Source organism: Phascolarctos cinereus, unplaced genomic scaffold (genome assembly GCF_003287225.1).
Source record: "Phascolarctos cinereus isolate Bilbo 61053 unplaced genomic scaffold, phaCin_HiC Scaffold_5;HRSCAF=322, whole genome shotgun sequence".
NCBI lineage: Eukaryota > Metazoa > Chordata > Mammalia > Diprotodontia > Phascolarctidae > Phascolarctos > Phascolarctos cinereus.
The window spans coordinates 320,769,468-320,792,221 of record NW_027555958.1 but is presented as its reverse complement, the minus strand read 5'-3'; the positions used below and the strand labels follow the sequence as shown (position 1 = coordinate 320,792,221).

At 40.9% G+C, this 22,754-nt stretch overlaps 1 protein-coding gene across 1 annotated transcript; it reads right to left on the bottom strand.

Moving 5' to 3' along the window:
• Positions 1-15,563: 15,563 nt before the first annotated feature.
• Positions 15,564-20,510, bottom strand: KPRP (keratinocyte proline rich protein). Its single transcript, XM_020991445.2, has 2 exons — positions 20,367-20,510; positions 15,564-18,321 (listed from the first exon to the last, which is right to left on the bottom strand). Exon 2 carries the CDS (start codon positions 18,294-18,296, stop codon positions 16,566-16,568), a length of 1,731 nt encoding a protein of 576 aa, XP_020847104.1. The 5' UTR covers positions 18,297-18,321; positions 20,367-20,510; the 3' UTR covers positions 15,564-16,565.
• Positions 20,511-22,754: the final 2,244 nt, after the last annotated feature.

Sequence of the window (22,754 nt, the reverse complement as noted above, 5' to 3'; positions counted from 1 at the left end):
TATATTTTCTCTTTTCCATATTAAATAGCCTTATTCTTTAACTGATTTTCCTAGGGTAAGATCATCAGTGTCTGACTGATTAGGTCGCCTCTCTTTGGACCCTGTCTAGTTCATCAGTGTTGTTACTATACTTACCATCTTTACCATGTAACTTGCTTACTATGTACCAGTCACATCCATCCAAATGTGACTTCACTAGGGCAGACTTAAAGCTCTATTTACTTCCGCTTGTTTTTGTGTTTTCCCAACCTAAGTTTTGTGGACCTTTTTTGTAAGGGATCTGCATTGCATCTATCCCTTCAGATTTGGGGGTCCCTAAGGTAAGGGCTTGGATGTCCTCTGAGGATGTAGACTGTATCTCCTCTTTCAATTGTCATCCATTCTTTTCTCTGGTGTTTTTGCGAGGGGAGAGGGCGGAGGGAAGACTCCCACCCACCCAACCCCCGTTTTACCCGGCTCCCTCAACCCAGAGGTTGCCACTTCAGTTTCAGTCAATGGCATACACTAAAAGAAGTCATTGATGGTGGGGATAAATACTATGGAAATAGCTGATCAATTAATGAAGTAATTAAGCAATTTGTTCCAGTTTTCTCAACTGCAAAAATAATAGCATCTATTTCTCTGGGTTGTTGTGAGGATCAAATGAGACAGTATTTGAAAAGTGCTTAATACAGTGCTTGGCATATAAATGGGCGCCATATAAAAGAGAATGTTATTCTCTTCTCTTCTTTTCCTTTGATCCCTTCCCTTCTCTTCCCTCTAGTTGGGGGTAATAACAAGTTTTATTTCAGTGCTAAGGACACAATCCCTCCTTGGAAGCTGAGAATTCTTTCTGATTGCTCACTGGCCATCCACCCTCAGTACTTCTCTGAATCCGTGGCTAATCAGCTGTCCCCAGTGAAGCCTGTCATTATGCAACAGGTGAGGTCATCTTGTCATTCTTGATGAACAGTGTCACATGTTCATTGGAATAAGGTCAACACTTGGCCTGCTTGGCCCCAGGTTGAAGAGCTAGGAACAATGAGTGGTGCTTGTAGAAAAAGATGTCTGTAGCCTTGATATAAGGGAAAACTTCCCAGCAACCAGAGGAGGTCCCAAAGTGGGCTGGACTACCTTCAGGCGTTGATTGAACATTTACATTGAAACTTGAACCAGCGTTCATTCAGAAATTTATTTTATTTTAGCATATTTTCACCTCCTAATCTTGTCCTTGATAGAAGCTAATTGGTGCAGAGGACAGAGCCCTTGGTGGGTCACTTAACCTCTGTCTGCTTCTATTTTCTTATCTATAAAATAGGGACAATAATAGAGCCTACCACTCATGGTTGTGAGAATAAAATGATATGATTTTTATAAAATGCTTTGCATTTTAAATGCTAGCTAGCAGTAGTAGTAGTAGTGTTGTTCTTGCTGTCCTCCATCCTCCCTCCCAAAACAACAACAACAACAAAATAAACTTTTTTCTTCCCATATAGAATCACAGGATCATATAGTTAGAGCTAGAAAAAACTTCAGAGCTCATCAAGTCCAACTACTTCATTTTACAGATGAGGAAGTGACTTGCCCAGCCTCACATAGCTAGCAAGTGTAGAAGGCAGGATCCAGTCTCGGGTCTTCAGATCTCACATTCTATCAACTATGCCAATTTTTGCTCTGGTTATTTCACCTCAGTAGGCTTCCCAAACCTCTCCCCTGACGTTTTGTATTCCAGTCATGCTTCTTAATCCTATTTCACATTCTCCTTCTCTACAAAGCCTCTTAGGTTTTCATTTGCTTAGGTCTGGTTGTTGTCATTGCTGTTGGTTTGGGCTTTTTTTTTGGGGGGGGATTATTTTATGGGGGGGAGGGTGGTCAGAAAGGTAGCATAATATAGTAGAAAAGACCTTGGACTTGCTTCAAAATCCCAGCTCCCCCATTTACTGGTGAGATAAAAATTATACAAAGGTCTATTGATTAAGTGCTACTGCTGTCAGTCACTGAATCAATTACACAAAGATTAGTTATCTGCAGTGTTTTATTACACTCAGAGTGCAAGCTCATCTGCATACAAAGTCAGAGAGCAGAGAGCATCAGCTTATATGGAATGTGAATACATAAGCAACATAGAAATATGGGATTTGACAGAAAGCAAGAAGGAAAGCTAAAGGTATACGTGCCTGGAAACAAGTAACAGAAGGGAGAAGATTATGCCTGATAGTCAAAACAGAAGCTGTGGCTTCTTTCCCACCCTTGATTCTGAAGATGTTGTGACCTTCTAGCTTCCAGCAACAGTCACATCTGAAGCTAAAAATCATGACTGGAGCAGTGTTCTCATTCTTATCATAGTAGTGGCAAGAAGTATGAGTCACAGTCTTTCTCTTATCGCAGTAACAGAAAGAAGCCTGAGTCAAAAATTGTCTTGCCAAAAATTCTCATACTGGGATTGAATCTGACAGCAAGGGATTGTTTTATTTTTGTCATTGTATGCCTAGAGCATAGCATATTGCTTTGAATATTGAGGGATAGAAGCTGGGCCTCTGATTTCATTGGTATAGAGAGTAACCAGTGAGGGACTTCCTCTTTTTCTGAAACTTAGTCTTTGAGATTTGCTTAGAGCCTTTAGAGAGATTAAGTGACTTCTCCAGGGTCATGTAGCCAGTATGTATCAGAGGCAATACTTGAGTTCATGTCTTCTTGGCACTAATGCCAACCTTCTGTTTGCTAATCTCATAATTCCTCTCTTAAACACAGACAATCGATACAACTAAGAGGCACAGTGGATAGAGTGCTGGGTCTGGAGTCAGGAAGACCTGAGTTCAAATGTGGCTTAGATATTAACTAGCTGTGTGATCCTGGGCAAGTCATTTAACTTCTGCTTGCCTCAGTTTCCTCATCTATAAAATGAGGATAATAATAGCATCTACTTCCCAAGGTTGTTGTGAGCATCAAATGATATTCTAATTGTAAAGCACTTAGCACAGTGTCTGGCTATATAGTACGCACTGTATAAACGTTAGGTATTATTGTTATTAATAGTAAATATAAAGTAGAATTGGGATGGGAATTGGGATTTTATAGCTGGAATGTACCTGCAACATTTAGAAGGTTCAACAAACATAATTTCTGAGTAATTTAATCATTTTATTTAATAAAGTTAGCATGTTTATTAATAAAAAGAGATCAATGGCCCTCTTAAATGCCAAAGATCCCTCATGGGGGTAGGCTCACAGTTTATTTGCCTTTGGAAGGATACGTGTTCCTGAGAGTGGTAGTCAACTCTGGTTGATTAACAACTAAAGAAAAAAATGAATATTGCAATGAGAGGTGATCTATATTACAATGAGGGTCTTGCGATAGTGACTTAGACCATTCAAGTCTTAGTCAAAGAGACTTATCAATTTCCGTATCACCTGTCTGACAAAAGGAAGAATCTACATTTTCCCAAAACTGTTTGAGTAAACACAATGAGCAGGAATATAGTCATTAGCCTAAACTTAGAATTTCTTTTCCTGGATGAGTCTTTGAGCAAGAGGTAGTAGAAAAGGGGAAAAACCTTGGTCCTGATTCAAAAATTAGTTATTAATACAAGAGAGAAATGATTATTTCTCTCATACCTTTCATGTCTCCTAGTTTAGTAAAAAAGCTAATATACCACTTGAAGTACCTGCCATGCAAGTTTGTTGTGCAGGTCACATTAGCTTATGTGTATAAAGTATTGTGTATAATTAAATTATAATTAAAATATAATGCCAATATCACAGAAAGTTCTGAGAGGTTGAGTGATTTGGTCATGGTCACACGCAGCTAGTAAATAGCTGAGGCCAAACTGGGCCAGGTCTTAAGCTCCAAACACACTCTTCCATCCACTACCATACCACATAGCTAGTTGTCGGACCATGAGCAAAGCCCTAGTAAGAATAATAGGTAACATTCTACAGTACTTTAAGGTTTGCAAAACCCTTTAGAGAGAGAAAGAGAGAAATGTATATGTATACACACACACACACACACACACACAAATCTCATTTGATACTCATAACAAACCTGTGTAAGAAGGCTATTATTATTGCCATTTTACAGAAGAGGAAACTGCAGGTGAAAGAAACTAAGTCAGTAGCAAGGATCGCATAGTAATTTTCTGAAGCAGGATTTCTAACTCAGGTCTTACTGACTCCATGTCCAACATTCAATTCACTATACCATGTGGTCTTTGATTTTAACTTTCTGGGTTTCAATGAAGATAATTTCCTCATCTGTTCAATGAGGATAATTCTTATACTACTTACCAAACTCTCAGAGCTAAGAGGAAATTACTTTCTAAAGAAATGCTGAATGTCTGTTGAAATGTGGACTGATTATTCTTGGATTCCACTAACATACAAATTTTATAATAGCTAGCATTTATATAGTATTTTAACTTTTGCAAAATGCTTTACAAATAATGTCTCATTTGATTCTCACAACAACTCTGAGAGGTAGGTGCTATTATTATTCCCATTTTACAGATAAGGAAACCAAGGGAGATAGCAGCTAAGTGACTTGCCTAGGGTTGTATGGCTCAGTGTCTGATGCTGATTTGAAGTTAGGTCATCCTAACTCCAGATCCAGTTCTCTATCAACTGCACCACTTGGCTGTCATCCTTGTCCTTAAGAGGCTGTGTAAGTATTCTTGCCTTTTTCATGCGTGTCCAGTTCCTCCTATCACTTTAGTCTTCTCTTTCCCCTATTTCTCCTAATGAATCTCAACAGTATCTAATATCTTGTCATGGAGTCTAATACCTCCCTACAGCAGGGGTTCATAAGATGGCATCCATGGACCCTTATAGATTTCATGGTGTTCGTAAACTTGGATAGGAAAAGAAAATTACTTTTTTATTTTCAGTAATCTCTAACTGAAATTTAGCATTCTATTCCATTATGAAAGTAGATAACAAATGTTTTTGTGAGAAGAGATCTATACACTTTACCAAGCTGCCAAAGAGGTCTATAACTTACAAAAAGTTACAAACTCCTGCCCTACAACATCTAGTGTGCCTCTGTTCATATTGGATTTTCTGTTTTCAGTATTTCTCTATTATGTCCAATGTTTCCCCACAATGTTCTCTCCACAGATTTCGATATTTCTTCAAAGTGCCTTGTGAGTTGATATAATGAAGACAGCAGAGCACAAAATTCAAAATAAAAAAATCTGGGTTCGAATCCCAGCCCTGATATTTACTATGTGGATCTAAGCAAGTTACTTAATCTTTCTGAGACTACCTACCTCCCAGGGTTGTGGTGAAGAAAGGATTTTGTCAATTTTAAGGTGCTTTTTAAGTGAGAATTATTGTATTATTATTATTATTATTATTAATATTATTATTATTATTATTTACACAGTATTAGCTAAATCTCCATAGTATCTAAAAATCAGCAAGCATTTATGAAGAACCTACTACATGCCAGGAACTTTGCTAAAACCTGGGACTATAAACACTAACATGAGCTTCTTGCCCTCAAGAAGCTTACATTCCATAGGAAAAGACAACATATATACAACATATACACATCCTATAAGGCCTAGCTTTAATCACACCTGCAACAAGAAGCTTTCTCTGTCCTCTGCAGCTTATATGATTGTTATATTTCACATTAATAGTAAAGTAATGTAAGCTCCTCAAGGGCAAAAATTATTTTTCTTCTTTTCTTTATATTCCCAGCCCCTGGTGCAAAGTCTCGCTAAGGAAACTGATCTGTTCTCTTAAACATCAATGGTGTATTTTTTTATGCCAACCCTCTGAAATTATCTCCAATTTATCCTGTCTATATGGTTTGTACATAGCTTGCATGTTGTCTCCTGCTTTATACTGTGAACAGATGACATAATATTTGTAAAGGGCTTTGCACAGTGCCTGGCACATAGTAGGCATTTAATAAATGCTTGTTCCTTTCCCATGTACACAGTAACTATATAATAAATATTCATTGTACTTAGACTAACTCTAGTTTCAAAATTATTATTTAGATTCTCAAGAGCTATAGGCTATGTGTGTTATATGTGTAGACTCCTCCCCAAACCATTTTGAACCCCAATACCTAAGAAAGGCCTAAAACCTGGATTGGCCAATCAAGAGAGAAATTTCAGTCCACTCTGGGCTTAATTTGCCATAATGCTTTGCGTGCCCTGGACACACTTTTCTTTGTTCTCTGAGTGAACTCAAAATGCCCCTTCCTGTATCAGTAATTGCAGGATCAGTTGAAGCTGACCAGCATTCTTCTGTTTATGGCCACCAAATACAGGATGCCTGGGAACAGACACTGTCTTGAATAGTGGGACTTCTCTTATCTTAGTGTTTCATGGACATACACTGTGTTATGTCATGTTAAGGGTAAAGAAACAGAGATATCCTGGATCTATAATTTCAATGGACACTTTGACATTCTCCTAACTTATTTTATTTACAACCTATTCACTTAAGAAACTTCTTTCTCATATCATGGTTGAACATTTGGGGACCATAATTTTGGCTGACATAAGCATCCTGAACTAGGAAGGGGGTAAAGGGTGAGAGGGAATTACTCTGAACGTATAAAAATCCTTTGTCCATCTTTGGGTTCATTTACACAATAAGCTCCCCCGCGCATGTTCTGCAAGCTTTGAGAGAAATAAACTCTCCCATTCTGACTAATTTTGTTTGTCTTTCTAAGAACAAACTCAGTAATGGTTGACACATGTGAATGAAAAACATAATGACACAAAGATAATCACCTATTGTGGTTCAGAGCAAGGTGAAGGCCGTCACGCTATTGGAGCAGCCCACCATGGCAATGATATGGCCATATGGTAAGTCACTGTTCCCTTGTAATCTTAAAACCTAGATTCATCTATTATCAAAGCTGTTCTTTAAAATCAGAAAAAGGAAAGCCTGCTGGTGTGGTGCCTGTACTACACAAATCAATGCTGATTTCAGGTTTTCCTTGCTTTTCTTTTTCTATTATTTCATTTGTCTCCCCAATTAGATTTTAAGGTCTTTGAAGGTAGGGACCATGCCTGATGTCCCACCATCCCCTACAAAAACTATGGCAAAAATGAACAATAGCAGATCTCCAAAAATAATCCACTGAATCTTGAAGTTAGAAAGGGACTTCTAAAATCATTACAACCTCTCAGGCCCAGGTAGGAATTATCCTCAAGCATCTCCAACATCCAATATCTGCTTGAACACTTCCAGTAATAGGGGGTTCACTACCCGGAAAAAGAGGAATCTTTAGGGCTGATGACAGGTATCTCCAAATATTTGAAAGGCTGTATGCTGGGAAAAGGGAAGAGATTTGCTCCAGTTCTATCAATAGTTTCACTTTTGACATAAGGAAGGAAAGAAACATTTATTAAGGGTCTACTATGTGCCAGATACCGTGCTTTACAAATATCTCATTTTGATCCTAACAATAACTCTGGGAGAAAGATGCTATTATTATCCCCATTTTATGGTTGAAGAAATTGAAGCAAACAGCAGCTAAGTGACTTGCCCTAAGTCACACAGCTAGGAAGTGTCTGAGACAGGATTTGAACTCCGGTCTTCCTGACTCCAGGCCTAACACTCTACCCACTGTACAACCTACATGCCTTTCAAATACTTGTACCACTCTGGCCATATTTTAATTTGTTAATCCCTTAAATTGTGACTTCGAGAATTGAATACAATACTACCAACTATGTCCTGAATAGGGCAGAGTAGAACTCAATGAGCCTCTCCTTTGTTTGAGATGTTATACTTCTAATAACACAGCCTGGGGCATTTGTTTGCTGCTTGTACTGTATTTTGCAACCTTATATACCAATCATTCAATCCACAAAGAATTAATTAAATACCTAATAGGTACCAGGCACTGCCATACTATTTGATTCACATCACTATCGTGGTTGTTCATCCTCTGTTTTTGAAGAGGACCAATGACTTCACAGGGTAATGCCTTGACTTGTCCATGAGCTGGATTTAAGACTGAAAAAACAAATCTTTTTCAGGAGGACTCTCACTGAGATTGCTCTGCCCCATATTTTATTTGTTACATAGATTTTGTGGGCAGGACTTTATTTGTATCCTCTAATTTATCTTGCTACGTATAGATGTCTCATCCAGCCAGAAGATGAACTACAAAGCTCCCCACTCAACTTTGTGTAATCTTCACATCTGGCAAGCTTGCCTTCAATGTCTTCATCTAAGTTGCGCGCACACACACACACACACACACACACACACACACATGTGTGTATATGTATGCGTGTATATATGTGCATATATATAAAATGTGTGTATATATACATATATACATACACACATATGTGTATGTGGGTATATATATGTATGTGTGTGTGTGTGTGTGTGTATATATATAGATAGATAGATAGATATAGATAGATAGATATAGATATATAGATATACATAATATGGCAGCAGAAAAGATTAAATTTTTGGATTTCTACTATTTGCTTCCTCCCAGGTTGAGTGGAAATTCCCTGAGGGCAAGAACTCTTATTTCTATCTTTGTATTCTGACACATAGAAAGAGATTAATAAAGCTTTTTTAAAGCCAATTGAATATGAATATTGTTCCATTAATCAATTCTTTCTCTTTGGTGAGTTGTAAATCTAACTGTACTGTGTCATCCTGCCCACATGGCCATCTTACTCACAAAGATATTTGTGAGATGCTTTAATCAGGTCAAAACAAACTCAGGAAGTATTATGTAAACGTGAGTTATTTTAAGTCATGTCACATAGTGATTGGTGATTGATTAACATCATTGGCGCTCAATAGATACTGAAAGCTCTTTTACAATGCAGCGGGGTGGCTAAGAGGAGCCGTTTGCTGACTGGTTGAGAACTGACATGGACATGGACGTGGACCAGGGAAGGGGAGAGGGCCATTTGACCCACTTTGGATCCAGCCATCTCAATCTGAATTCTTGATAAACCTCTAAATGTCCCAACTTAAGGTAGAAATGTATACAGCCAACTGTGTCTTGGGAGTGGTAAAAAGAATGGGTGCTTCATTCCCTCCTCCCTTTCTGGCCTCTGAACCACGATCATAGGTATGCATGACGTTCAGTGTGTCACATCACATTGCAAAAAGTGTCCCTTAGCCACCGCCAATTTGCTTATCCATCACCAGTGTATCTTCTTAACTGATCTGTTCTCTTATGCATCATTTGCTTATGGCTTCCCTCTGAGAGTATCTCCAATTTATCCTGTCTATATCTTGTTTGTACATGGTAGTTTGCACGTTGTCTTCATCATAAGACTGCAAGCTCCTTGAGGGCAGGGACTACTTTTACCTTTCTTTGTATCTTTAGTGCTTAGCACAGTGCTGGCACGTAATAAATGCTTGTGGGCAGTGAGGTGATCATGAAGAGTTGGATATGACTAAAATGACTGAAGAACAAAAACTAAGTGCTTGTTGACTTGACTTTTGACTCGCATGTCAATTTATTCCATTGGAAAAACTTCAGGATTTAGATTTTTCTCCTCTCAGTATTTAGATAATAGTCAGATTTTCAAATTCAACTGCCGGAATAGAAAAGTAAGTCATAGACAGAACCACACCCCAGTGGTCAGAAGAGGTAGAACTAATAAAAGTACCTCCCTCTCACCATTTGGTGAGCTTTCAGTCTTAATGGGGAAAACAGGACTCCCTCACACCCAGCCAGGTAAGCCCACCCACCTATTAAGATGTATTATTTGTCTGAGCTGATTGTGGCGGAGTAGACGTACTGCTGGTCTTTTAGCCAGAAAGAGGGGTAAGAGGCACTGAACCTAGGAGGCTAGGTTTATACCTATTATCAGGGCAGCTAAGTGGTGCAGTGGATAGAATACCTGGCCTGAAGTCAGGAAGATTTATCTTTGTGAATTCAAATCTGGTCTCAGAAACTTACTAGCTGTGTGACCCTGGGCGAGTCACTGTTTGCCTCAGTTTCTCATCTGTCAAATAAGCTAGAAAAGATGGCAAACCACTCCAATATCTTTGCCAGGAAAACCCCAAACGGGGTCATAAAGAGTTGAGCACAACTGAAAACAACTGAACAGAATATTTATTAGCAGCATGACAAGGCTGTCATTTTAGGCAAGTCATTCCACTGCTGTAAGCATGAGTTTATAGCCTCATCTACAAATTGGGGGTGATGGCTTGGATCAAAAAAATATAGAGCAAGTAAAGCCCTTAAAGATAATTTAATCTCAACCCTTCACAGTCTGTGCCTGAAGACCTCCCAGGAGAGACAATCTACCAACTGTTGGAGCTGTCCACTCCACTTTTGGAGAGCTCTGATCATCAGGATGTTTATCTTCACATCAGGCCTTTGCACCTGCTACCAATCGTTCCTGGCCTTGACTGGAACCAAAGAAACCAAAGACGATACCTATTGTCTAGGACATTTGCTCAAATACATGAAGATAGCTATGAAGTCTACACTGACTCTTTTTCAGGAAAGTAGGTGACACAGCAGATGAACACTGGACCGGTAGTCAAAGTAAGCCTCAGATACTTACTAGAAAAACTATGTTGGTGTTCAGTTATGTGAGCCTTTTCATGACCCTATTTGGGGTTTTCTTGGCAAAGATACTGGAGTGGTTTGCCATTTCCTCCTCCAGATCATTTTACAGATGAAGAAAGTGAGGCAAACCAGGTTAAGTGACCTGCCCAGGTTCACACAGCTAGTAACTGTCTGAGGCCAGATTTGAACTCAGGAAGATGAGTCGGCTTGACTTCAGGCCCGACACTCTCTGAACTATGGCACCACCTAGTGGTCAAGCTAGATTATCACCACCCTATTCAGGGAAACAATACTCTTTTAGAAAATTAGCATTTATCACTGTCACATCACTTGGCTGACTCACGCCAAGATTTTTGTCCGGGTTTTTTTTCAGGCAAATGGCTATCCAATCACGTCTCTCCTATCCTGTACTTAAAAAGTCAATTCTTTTAATACAAGTATAAGATTCTATGTAACCCAGGACTCAAGAATACACACACACACACCTTACATTTAAATTTATCCCTATTGAATTTCTTCTTGTTGGTATCATTATTAGATTCATCCTAATTCTCTACACTAGTTGTTCTTAATCTTTTTTTTTTGCCCCTTTGGCAATATGGTAGAGTCTAACAGCCCATTTCACAGAATGTGCTTAAATGCATGTAATAAAATACATAGCACTACAAAAGAAACTAGTTATAGTGGAAAAGTTATCAAAAAATTTTCTAAGTTCATGGACTTCAAATTAAGAAACTCCTTCTCTAAAATTCTCAAGATCTTTTTTGGAACCTGTCATCCACATGTCAGCTCTCCCTCTCCCCTTGGTGTCATTGGCAAATTTGGTGAGCATGCCAGCTATGCACTGCTGCTGATAAAAATGTCAAAAGCATAGGGCCAACCAAAGATTTCTGGGGGCACGCCACTGGGTCGTCTCCTCTCATATCAATATTGAACCATTTAACAATTGTTCTTTGAGTCCAGCCAGCTGTTTCAAAATCCACCTGATTGCATTATCTACTAGTCCATATGTCTCCATCTTTTCTTGAAACACGGTATTAGATTTTTTATCAAAAACTTTGCACAACTTCCTGATCCACCAATTGTGTAACCTTGTTAAAGAAAGAAGTTAGTCTGGGATAACCTGTTCTCGTTTTTAAAATATATTTTATTTACTTTGTTAAATATTTCCCAATTACACTTAAAAATTGTTAACATACACTTTTTAAAATTTTGACTTCAAATTCTCTCCCTCCCTCCCACCCTTCCCCTCTCCTTGAAAATGCAAGCAATTTGATATTGATTATACATGTAAAGTCGTGTAAAACCTATTTCCAAGGGGCAGCTAGGTGGCACAGTGGATAGAGCACCGGCCCTGAAGTCAGGAGAACCTGAGTTCAAATCTGATCTCAGACACATAACACTTACTAGCTGTGTGATCCTGGGCACGTCACTTAGCCCCATTGCTTAGCCAAAAAAAAAAAAAAAATGAAATGAACAGAACCAGAAGAACATAATAACAACAACACTGTAAAAACAAACAGCTTGAAAAGTGATAAGAACTCTGATCAATGCAATGATGACACATGATTCCATAGGACCAATTATGAAACATGCTATCCACCTCCTGACAGAGAGGTGATGGATTCAGGGTCCAGGGTGAGACATATGTTTTTTTGAGTACAGTGAATAAGATAATTTGTTGTGCTTGACTATGAATAGTTATTACAAGAAATTTCTTTTTTTTTTCTCTTTTTCCTTTTAGGGTGGGGAGTGGGAAGGAAAGGAAATAAGTTTCTGTTAATTAAAAAAAATTTAATTTAAAAAATACTATGCTCCCACCTGCCCACCTATCTAGCCCCCTTCATTGGCTCTCTTCCTTGGGAGGACTCTGAACCAGCAGGTAACAGTCTGGGCTCCCCAAACCCAACAGAATGATTTCACACACCATCTCCCAACTGAATGCCATTTCACTCAACGTCTCATACCTAAAATGCTCTTTCTCCTCATCTCTGCCTTCTGGTTTCCCAGGCTCCTTCAAGACTCAGCTCAAATCCCACCTTCTGCAGGAGACCTTTCCTGGTCTCCTCAGCTGCTAGTACCTTTATATTTATATTTATTTTACATTATATTATATATGAGTGTATGTGTCTGTGAATAGTATGTACATAGTTATTTGCACATTTTTCTTCCCATTAGAATGTGAGCTCCTTGAGAGTAGAGCTTTCTTTGTATCTTTATTGTGTCTTTGTATCTTTTTCTTTGCCTTTCTTTGTATCTTCAGAGAATTTAATAAATGCTAATTGACTGACTGCTTGTTACCTAATTGTCCTCAAGGTTCTTACAATATATTAATGAGAATAAGATGAGTAGAAGTAAATATAGTAGAAGAAAGGATATAAAAAGTGTCATAATAGATGTACAAATAAAATACGTTGAGGTTTAGAAGAGTGAGTGATCACATCTGACTGGGGGGATTAGGGAGAGCTTCATGGAGAATATTGTATTTGAGCTGAGCCTTGAAACTTTTTTACCCATGAAGAAACAGAAAAATGAATTTCAGATGGAATGGACAGCATAAGCAAACGAAAAGAGAGAGGAAAACACAGAGTATGTTTGGAGAACAGTGACTAAGCCTATTTATTTATTTATTTTTAAGAAATTGGGGTTAAGTGGCTTGCCTAGGGTCACACAGCTAGTAAGTGTCAAGTGTTTGGTCTGAGGCTGGATTTGAACTCAGGTCCTCTTGACTTCAAGGCCAGTGCTCTATCTACTGTGCCACCTAACTAAGCCAATTTAGTTGAAGTAGAAAATAAATGAGGGAGCCAGATAGCTCAGTGGATAGAGCACTGGACCTGGAGTCAGGAAAACCTGAGTTCAAATCCAGCCTTAGGCACTCACTAGCTGTGTGACCATGGGCAAATCACTTAACCTCTGTTTGCCTGAATCTACTGGAGAAGGAAATGGAAAACCACTCCAGCATCTTTCTGAAGAAAGCTTCATAGACAGTATTGGCATGCTATGGTCCATGGGTTCACAAGGCCATATTTAGATTTTATCTGGCAGGCAATGAGGAGCCAATGAAGGGATTGTGCCATGAGTGGGGGAGTCACATGATCAGAACTGGGAATAAAGAAAATTCATGTGACAGTCACTTTAGGAAGGACCAGTGAGAGGAGAGATGAGGTGGGGAGATCCATTAGTATTCTATTGTCATATCCTAGGTCTTAAGTTACGTGAGGCGGTGGGCAAGAAAGGGAAATAAGAGATACAAGAGACATTTCAGAGACAGAAAACTAGGGGAAGAGACACTCCCTCAAGTAGGAAAAAGTCAGAGGATCATGATGTCATAGAGATCAGAGGAGAATTTCAACCTAGTAGCAGCTTCTGAAGTCAGATCACAGGGGCTTGAAGAACAAATGTTTAACGAGGAAGTAGAAGAAGCAAGTATGAGAAATTTTGCAGTACAAGGAAAGAGCAGATTGAGTGGATGGCAGGGATAAATGATTTTTTCCCCTTTAGCCTGAAGAGACGTGACCATGTCTGTAGAGAAACATTTTAGAGAAAGAAAAGGTAATTGAAGAACTAAGGTCTTAGAAGAGGAGGGCAAGATTGGGGTCAAGGGCATAGGAAGAGAGGTTAGCCTTAGACAGGAGAAAGAGGAAAGGGCCAAACATAAAACTAAAAGGTGTTGTGGTGTATTAGAATATGCACTGGGTCATACACTCAGGGGCAGCTAGGTAGTGCGGTAGATAGAGCACTGGCTCTGTAATCAGGAGGACCTGAATTCAAATTCAGCCTTAGACAACTAGAAGTATGTATAGAATAATTTTACATATATATATTTTTTATGCATGTGTGTGTGTGTATATACCTATTTGTGTCTAATGGCAGCCATCTCTAGGGATGGTAGAGGGAAGGGGAAAAAAAGGGAAAAAGGAAATTTACATGATAACTTTGTTGTGTATTTAAAAGGTATGTGCATTTAAAAAGAATTGTATATTTAAAAGGAATAGCAAGTTGTATATAGTGGATCTGTGGTTTCATATGCAGTCATCTTTTTTATTGTACCATGTTATGAAAATGCTTGTCTTATTCCATAAATTAAAAAAATAAATATTTTTAAAAATAAACACCAGGTAATAAAAAAAAAAACCACAGGAGAAACACCTGCTTCGGCTGTTACATAAGAATCAAATTAAGTAATTCACGTAAAAGTATTTTATAAATTGTAAAACAATAAAGAAATATGTGGTTTCACAGAGGAAAAAAAATCCAGCCTCAGACACCTACTAACTGTGTGACCCTGGGCAAGTCACTTAACCCTGAGGAGGAGGAGGAGGAGGAGGAGAAGGAGAAGGAGAAAGAGAAGGAGAAGGAAGGAGAAGGAGGAGGAGGAGGAGGAGGAGATTTCAGGAGCTCTGTCAATTTGTTATTTTAAAAATATTTTGATAACTGTATTTCAATATAACTAGTTTTCTTCCTAATCCTACATATTTCATTTTATGCATATAAAAACATTTTGAGAAGTGGGTCCTTAACCTTTAAAAAAAAAAAGGTTAAGATGATCCCTCTGTTGCTGTGATTTCTAGGTACTAACATTCTGTATTCTAAGGTCCCTTCTATCTGGAATATGCTTAAGGCCCCATAGTTAGCCCTATTTCAGCTTTGGAATGAAGATCTGACTTTTGAACATGGTTTCCTGTAGCCATACCCTCAAAAAAAGAGTACAAGACACTCCCTAATCCTCTGATGCTTGGGCATATCCTACCCCACTGTTCTCTGAGCAAGTATTCTCTGCCCAAGGCATGTATTTCATCCATCACCAGGAATTGATTGAGCACAGAGGGTGGGGATGTGGAATCTCTGGGTGACCAACCCTGGCCACAGCATCTCCATGCCACAGACCACCGTATAGAAAGGAAGCTTGTAGAGAACATAAACAGGCCAAATAGACTCTAAAAGATTCCCAAGTATCCTTTTGAAAAGAAAAAGAAATTCTTTTGTTCTTAAAGTTCATTTGTTGAAATCACAGAGTGGCTCAAGATTAAAGAAAGAAAGAAATAGACAATGCATGTCTTTAACCTCTCATCTTTATTATTGCAAGTTTGCTGTCAATCCCATCTCTTGGGACAGAATTCAGTGAGGAGAGTGCAAACAGAGGGAGAACCAAGCAGTCAACCACCAGCAAGGTATAAGAGTGATGGAGCCTGGGAGAGCTTGGATGGATCAGTCAATCAACAAATAATAATTAGTCACTTACTACATTCAAGGCGTGATGCTCTGAAAGGATACCAAGACGGCTAAGACACAACTCCTGATCTCAGGGTTTTCTAAACTTTGGGGGGAGACTGGACATAAATCCCAGAAGTACTGGGTGTTTAGAGCAGAGCTATCAAAATAAGCTGGAATTTTGTTTATGGAGGAGGGATCTTGAGCCACGCCTTGAAGGAATGGGTAGGGCTTCACTGGACCAGAAGGGAATGGTGTTGAGCAGGTATAGTAAAGGTGAGAAAATGCAAAATGAGTTTGATAGTTAACTAGAGATAAGCCTAGAGGGAGGCGGGGGAGAGGGAGAGAAAGAGGGAGGGGGAAAAGGGGAGAGAGGGAGAGAGACAGAGACAGAGAGAGGGAAGGAGGGAGGGAGAGAGAGGAGGAGGAAAACAGAGAGAGGAAAGAAGGAGGGAGGGAGAGAGAGAAAGGAAAGGGTGGAGTGGGAAAGAGAGGGGGGAGAGAGGAAGATAAGGAGAGAGAGGAGGAGGGAGACAGAGAGAGAGAGAGGAGAGGAGACAGGGACAGAGAGAGGAAGGGGGGAGTGTGAGAGACAGGGAGAGAGAGAGAGAAGAGGGGGAGGGAAAGGGGGAGAGAGAAAGAAGGAGAGAGAGGAGAGAGGAAAGAGGAGAGACATACAGATAGGTTATGACTGTATGGTGAGGGATCTTGAATATCAAATAAGAAAACTTAGAATTTATTCTGTAAGCTGCTGAGAGTCTGAAAATTTTTGAGCAGGAGAGCTTCAAACAGAAGCGTATTTGACTACAGAGTGAAAAGAAGAATATACTCTCTTATTAGGCTTTTTAGAAATAGAAGCCTTTCACTTCAGAGAAGGCTCCACCTTTGGTACCACAGCCACCCATATCTCGTGGCTCTGAGCATCCAGAACTAAAGACCTCTTCCTCATTGTATCCAGCAGGGCCACAGGGTGGTGGTTCAATATCTAGGTGATGAGGCTCAGATTCATGGCAACCAGGAGAACAAGGACAAGAAGGTGGGCAGGGGCATGGTTTGGGGCAGTTGCAAGGACTGCTAGGGCCACGCGGTTCCGTATGTGGTGGCTCTGGATGAGGGCAAGGTTCTGAATAGGGCTCTAAACAGGGCCTTGGTTCAGGACACGGCTCAGGCCGTGGTGCAGGACACGGCTCAGGCTGGAGTGCAGAACATGGTTCAGGGCAAGGTTGCCAGCATGAGCGTGGAGCTGGGAGTGGGCATGGTCTCAGCCGTCGTTCTGGGGGTGAACATGAATCTTGGAGTGGACGTGGCTCTGGAAATGGCTGTGGGCAGGGAGTGCTACCAGAATATTGTGTGCTAGAACCCTGGCAAGTGCGTCTGATGGGGGGAATCTGAACAGGCCGCCTCCTTGGGGGGACCTGAGCAGGACAGTTGGGAGAGGAAATTTCTACCCGGTATTTGGGACCACATCTCTGGGAAGACCCTGAAGCTGGACGCCTAGGAGGGCAACTACTATAGCAAGGCTGAGATTGGCGTGGAGGAGTACAGTAAGTATAGGTGGGCTGAGATCTGCGTGGAGGGGAGCAGCTCCGATAGGTGGGCCGAGATGTGCGTGGAGGGGAGCAGCTCCGATAGGCAGGCCGAGAAGTGCGTGGAGGAGTACAGTAAGTATAAGCAGGCTGAGATCTTAGCGGAGGGGAGCAGCTCCGATAGGTGGGCCGAGATGTGCGTGGAGGGGAGCAGCTCCGATAGGCAGGCCGAGAAGTGCGTGGAGGAGTACAGTAAGTATAAGTAGGCTGAGATCTTCGTGGAGGGGAGCAGCTCCGATAGGTGGGCCGAGACATGCGCGGAAGGGTGCAGCTGACATAGGAAGGCTGAGGTCGGCGTGGAGGAGAACAGCCACGATAAGAAGGCTGAGAGGGGCGTGCAGGTAGACATCTACTGTAGGATCGCTGATATTGATTTTGAGGGGAACTGCCACTGTAGGATCCTTGGTATTGGCTCTGAAGGGCACCACCACTATAGCACTGAGACTGGCATTGAGAGGTACAGCTGGTGTAGTACCCCTGCGACTGGTGCTGAGGGGCACTGCTGCTATAATACCCCTGAGCCTGGCATTGAGGATAGTATTCTACATAAGTCTGAGCTGGCTGAGGAACCACGACTGGCACATAGGTCTCAACAGGGCACAGAGCTGGGCACTGCACATAGTAAGTCTCAGTAGAGCAAACTGGAGAGCGTTGTACATAGGAGGTCTGAACAGGATGTGCAACTTGGTATTCTACATAGCATTCCTGGGCCTGGCATGGGGCCTGGCACTGGACATAGCACATCTGGGACTGACTTGGGGCTTGACCCTTTCCTGAACTTATATTAGACTGGCACAGGGCCTGGCCTTTTGTAGATGAAGTTTGAGATTGGCTTACAACCTGACCCTTTGCAGAGCAAGTCTGAAAAGTTTGTACTTCACCAGAGGCCTGGCCTTTTATGGGGGCAAAGGCTGGGGAGGGGGAAAAAGAAGACCCTTTCACGCAGCACTCTGGGGGTGGCAGGCAGGACTGCTTCTGCTGGTCACACATGATTCTGACTGCAGATGATAGGGCTCTGTGGGCAGAGAGAGCAGAGGTTAGTCTGGGAGTTTGGGGAAGGAGAAGGAATCCCAGGGAAGGGACTTGAGGGTTGAAACCCTGCATCTTACAAATGGTGAAACTAAGGGCCAGGGAGGTTAAGTGATGGCTCGTATGGACTGTTGGACTACCAAAGAGCAAGGCAGAAATTTGAACCCCACTTGTCTGGATCCAGATCTGGTGCCCTGGTCACCACACTACAGCTCCTGGGGACTGGTTGGAGACAGGAACATAGATCAATCCACACAGACACTCGTCCTCTCACAAAACTGCTCCTAGAAGGGACCTAAGGCCAAATGTCATTCACTGAGCTGCACATATGCCTCTCACACTGTGAATGTATTTTCAGAAGTCAATTTAAAAAGGAATTTTTTTTTAGTTATTTCGTACACAACACTTTGGGACTGGCCCAAACTGGAGCACTTTGGAATTTGTATAGTATGGGGAGTGATTCGCCTCCATCCAAGAAAATAATGAAGAGATGAAGTCACACACAGAGGCATGCACACATGAACGAACTGTGTTGACATGCTGCCAAAGCCACCCGTCGAGAAGTGGAGAATCTGGTCAGAGTTATTTGGCACCATACACGAAATAGCTGGTTACCACCCAAGCAGAACGTTTGTGTTGTGATGGATTTGTTTTTAAACAAACCTTTTTATTTGTCAGAGAAAAATTTAATTTAATTCAAATGTAGAAAGAGGAATTGCTTTGGAGTCAGAGGAGCTGAGTTCAAATCCTGGCTGTTCCTCTTAGTACTTATATGACCTTGGGCAAGTCAGTTCACCTCTACGTCTTGGCTTCAGCATCTATAAAATGGGGAGGGTTGAGATGATCTCTAAGATCCCTTCCAGCTCAGGCTGAATAATCCTCCACATACACCAGCTTTGCCGATAACTCTTTCCTTGCCTATTACTTCCAGTAATCACCAGTTTGCACCAAAATAGAAGGAAAAGTTGCTGATCTTAATTCTCTCTCTTTTTTTTTTTTTTGCCTTAGACCCACCCATGGGATGAAGCTAAGACAATAAAAAGCAAGCATGGACTGGGCCTTGATGTATAAGCCAGACATATACCCATTATTAAATTTCTCCTTGGCCTTATAAATATAATGGATACACTTCTACACAGGCAAACATCCCAGGTCTAAATCCATGTAGACCTCTCTGGCCTACCCTAGCCTGGCCTACCTCAAACCATCTCCCGAAAACAAACAAATAAAAAAAGTCACACAGAGGCAGAAAAGGCAATCATTTCTTTTAGAGACTCTGGGAAAACCTCCTCTCCTTATTGATCTGCCAAATCCTCCCCCCACTTTTCTCTAATTTCTGAAACTCTTGCCAGGCGCCCAAGTCCTTCCTGGAAAAAAAGTCATTTTCCCGGAGAGAGATGGCACACTGGTCGGTTCACCGCAATACTCCAAGAAGACCTATGATTTCATGAGTACAGAGGTATCTTCCACTCAGGCAGTGAGCAACCCCTCTACCATCAGGTAGATAATTTTCAATAGCCGTTGTGGTCAATGGCTATAATCCCATGGCCCAGTCTGGTAATGAGTCTCTCCAAACTTAACACACCCACTTCTCAAACAAGAGACAATCTGTCACAAGGCAGCTTGCTTACGGCTGTCCTAATTTGATAGCATTCCTGTCTTATTCTGACCTGGCACAAACTATTATCATCCAGGATTACCTCTACCACCAGTATGAAACTTCAGTGGAAGATTTTAGTGGAGGGACTATTTATTTTCCAATATAAATTAAATCAATCAATCCATCACTGCCTTGCCCAAGACCTCCTTGGTTTTACACACGGATCACAGATCCTTCCACACATATGCACACCTTCCATCGTGCTCTTCTACACTGCCCTCTTCTCCCCAGCCCCCAACGGGTAATCTTCTTGTTCTTCTTTCTTTCTCTATCCTCGTGGCTCCCAACAGTTTGTCTGCTCTGACTCCTTGTCACCTGTATCTATCCCTCCAGCCCTAACCCAAACCACTTGTCCAGTCTCAAAGACTTACCTTCCTTGATGGTATTATGATCACTCTGGCTGAGGAGCCTTGTCCTGGGAGCTGATTTATAGAGTTACAGAGTCTGACTTGGACCATGAGACAATTTATTGGCATCTGCTCCTCTCACAAGGGTGGTAACTGAAGTGCTGATGACAAGGACTTACATTCCATTGGCTGGTTCCCTCCCTGTGCGCACCTGGGTGTGTCTGAGCTCAGTGCTGAGACTTCTGGAATAGGAAGACACTATTGTTTCCCTCGTCCTTCTTCATCTTACATGAGTTTCCTCCATTCCTGGAAGTCCTAGGAGGTTACAACCTGGTTGGGGATTACAAAGTTCTCCCATTCCCCATGTTCTTCCACTCCCTACACCCAAACATGTAGAATTCCAGAAGTCACATTCTCTCTCCTATGGGATTTAACAGACTTTAGTAAGCAACCAATTCCCAAAAATGGCTGAGTGCCTACTATGTGCAAGGCTAGTTTGCTAGGTGTTGTGTCTAAGCCCTTTAACTCCAGTCCTATAACTCATCACTTATTCTAGAATGGATTCCAGAAACAATTCCAGATTAGAGCAATGTTTCCATTTGAGAAAAGTCCTTGAAGACTTTTCATCTAATTTTATTTTATTGTCTTTCTTTGTATTCTTAGGGCTTGGCATAGTGCCTGGCACATAGTCGGTGTTTAATAAATGTTAGTTAACTGACACCCTTGATTCTCTGTGGCCTATGCTTGCTTGCGCATGTGCAGTAGGCCACATCCAGGCCTGTGCAGATTACTTGGGTCTGAGTAGACCATGTATGGCGGATAGGATGTCCAAGGAGAAGTCCTTAGGCTTTGAACTAGTGACATAGTACTTCCTATTCACATTAGCATATAAAAAGCACCCATGGAGAAAGCTCACCACCTTTTCAGACCTGGCAAATGCTCCACTCCATGAGTGCTACATTTGCTATCACCTGTGTGGTATCTCTGTGAGGGCAAAAAGAGGTAAAAGACTGTCTAACAATTCCATAGGACTCATGATGAAAAAATGCTATCCATATCCAAAGAAAGTACTGATAGAGTCTGAATACAGACTGAAGCATATTATTTTCACTTTATTGTTCTTGTGGGCTTTTTTTTCCTTTTGGCCTGTTTCTTCTTTTACAACATGACTAATATGAAAATATGTTTTACATGCTTGCACATATATAACCTATATCAAATTGCTTACCACCTTAGGAAAGGGAAAGTGAAGAGAGGAGGGAGAATACCTGGCACTCAAAAAAATTTTTAAATGAATGTTAAAAATTGTCTTACATGCAATTGGAAAAAATAAAATACCATTTAAAAAAAGACTATCTTAGTACTCAGAGGGACCGGAACCATAGCTATAACTACCAACATCTTTTCTGACCCTGTGTTTGTAAGTTGAGTAAACTGTGGTGGACAAAGGGCTGGACTTGGAGCCAAGAAGACCTGAGTTTGAATCCCGCCTTAAACATTTAGTATCTGTATGATTCTGACAAACCATTTAATTTTTCCTGTCCTGTTTCCTTGTCTGTAAAATAAGGATAATAATAACTCCTACCGAAAAGGGTTGTTATAAGGACCAAGTGCCATAACATTTGTAGAGTACTTTTCAAACCCGGAAGTGTTACACACATTTTAGCTATTTATTATAATCGCCTTGTCTACTCAGATGCAAGATCAACTGTTTACATCCCCCAAATACCTGAGTTTAGGGGTGAGGTACTGTATGGATAACTATGTAGGTAAAGATGTAGCTGTCTGCTATGTCATGTGTCCCCTACAGCATGTGTTTGGCATCACATGCGGTGTGAGATGGGGAATAGAGGAAGAAGGTATGAGAAGCTATGTCTAGGACTACATGGCCCCATCACAACATGAATCATTAAATTTCAATGAGTAGGGGGAAAACACGGGTTCCATTATAGGGGTTAAGTCCTTAGAGAGTAAGGTGATGGAAGCTAATAGTAGACAAATCTCAGGGACTAGGGAACATTGCAACTTCTGCCATTTTCTGGTTCTTGAAACTTCAGTAGAGGCAAAGAATGGTGAAGGAATGGAGGAGGCAGAGGTAACCTTCAGAGGAACAATGAGAAGAACAATGAGGTCATTGACCTTCATAGGGAAAGTAGTCGTGAGCTTTTTTGAAACCAATCCCAAATCTTGAAACAGAGCATTCTTCCTTTTCTAACATGACATTATAGAAACCTAGAATTGTGGATGGCTTAAAGAGTTGAAGTTAGGATGCAACATTTCCAAAAGGAGAAAAACAACTTTCTTTTTCTCTTTAGAATACTTAGTATGCTACATGCTTTTTATATAGGCTCCAGGCCTTTCCCTAAGGACTTCCTTTGTTCTAAGGAGTCTGGAAACTAAATAATTCTTTTA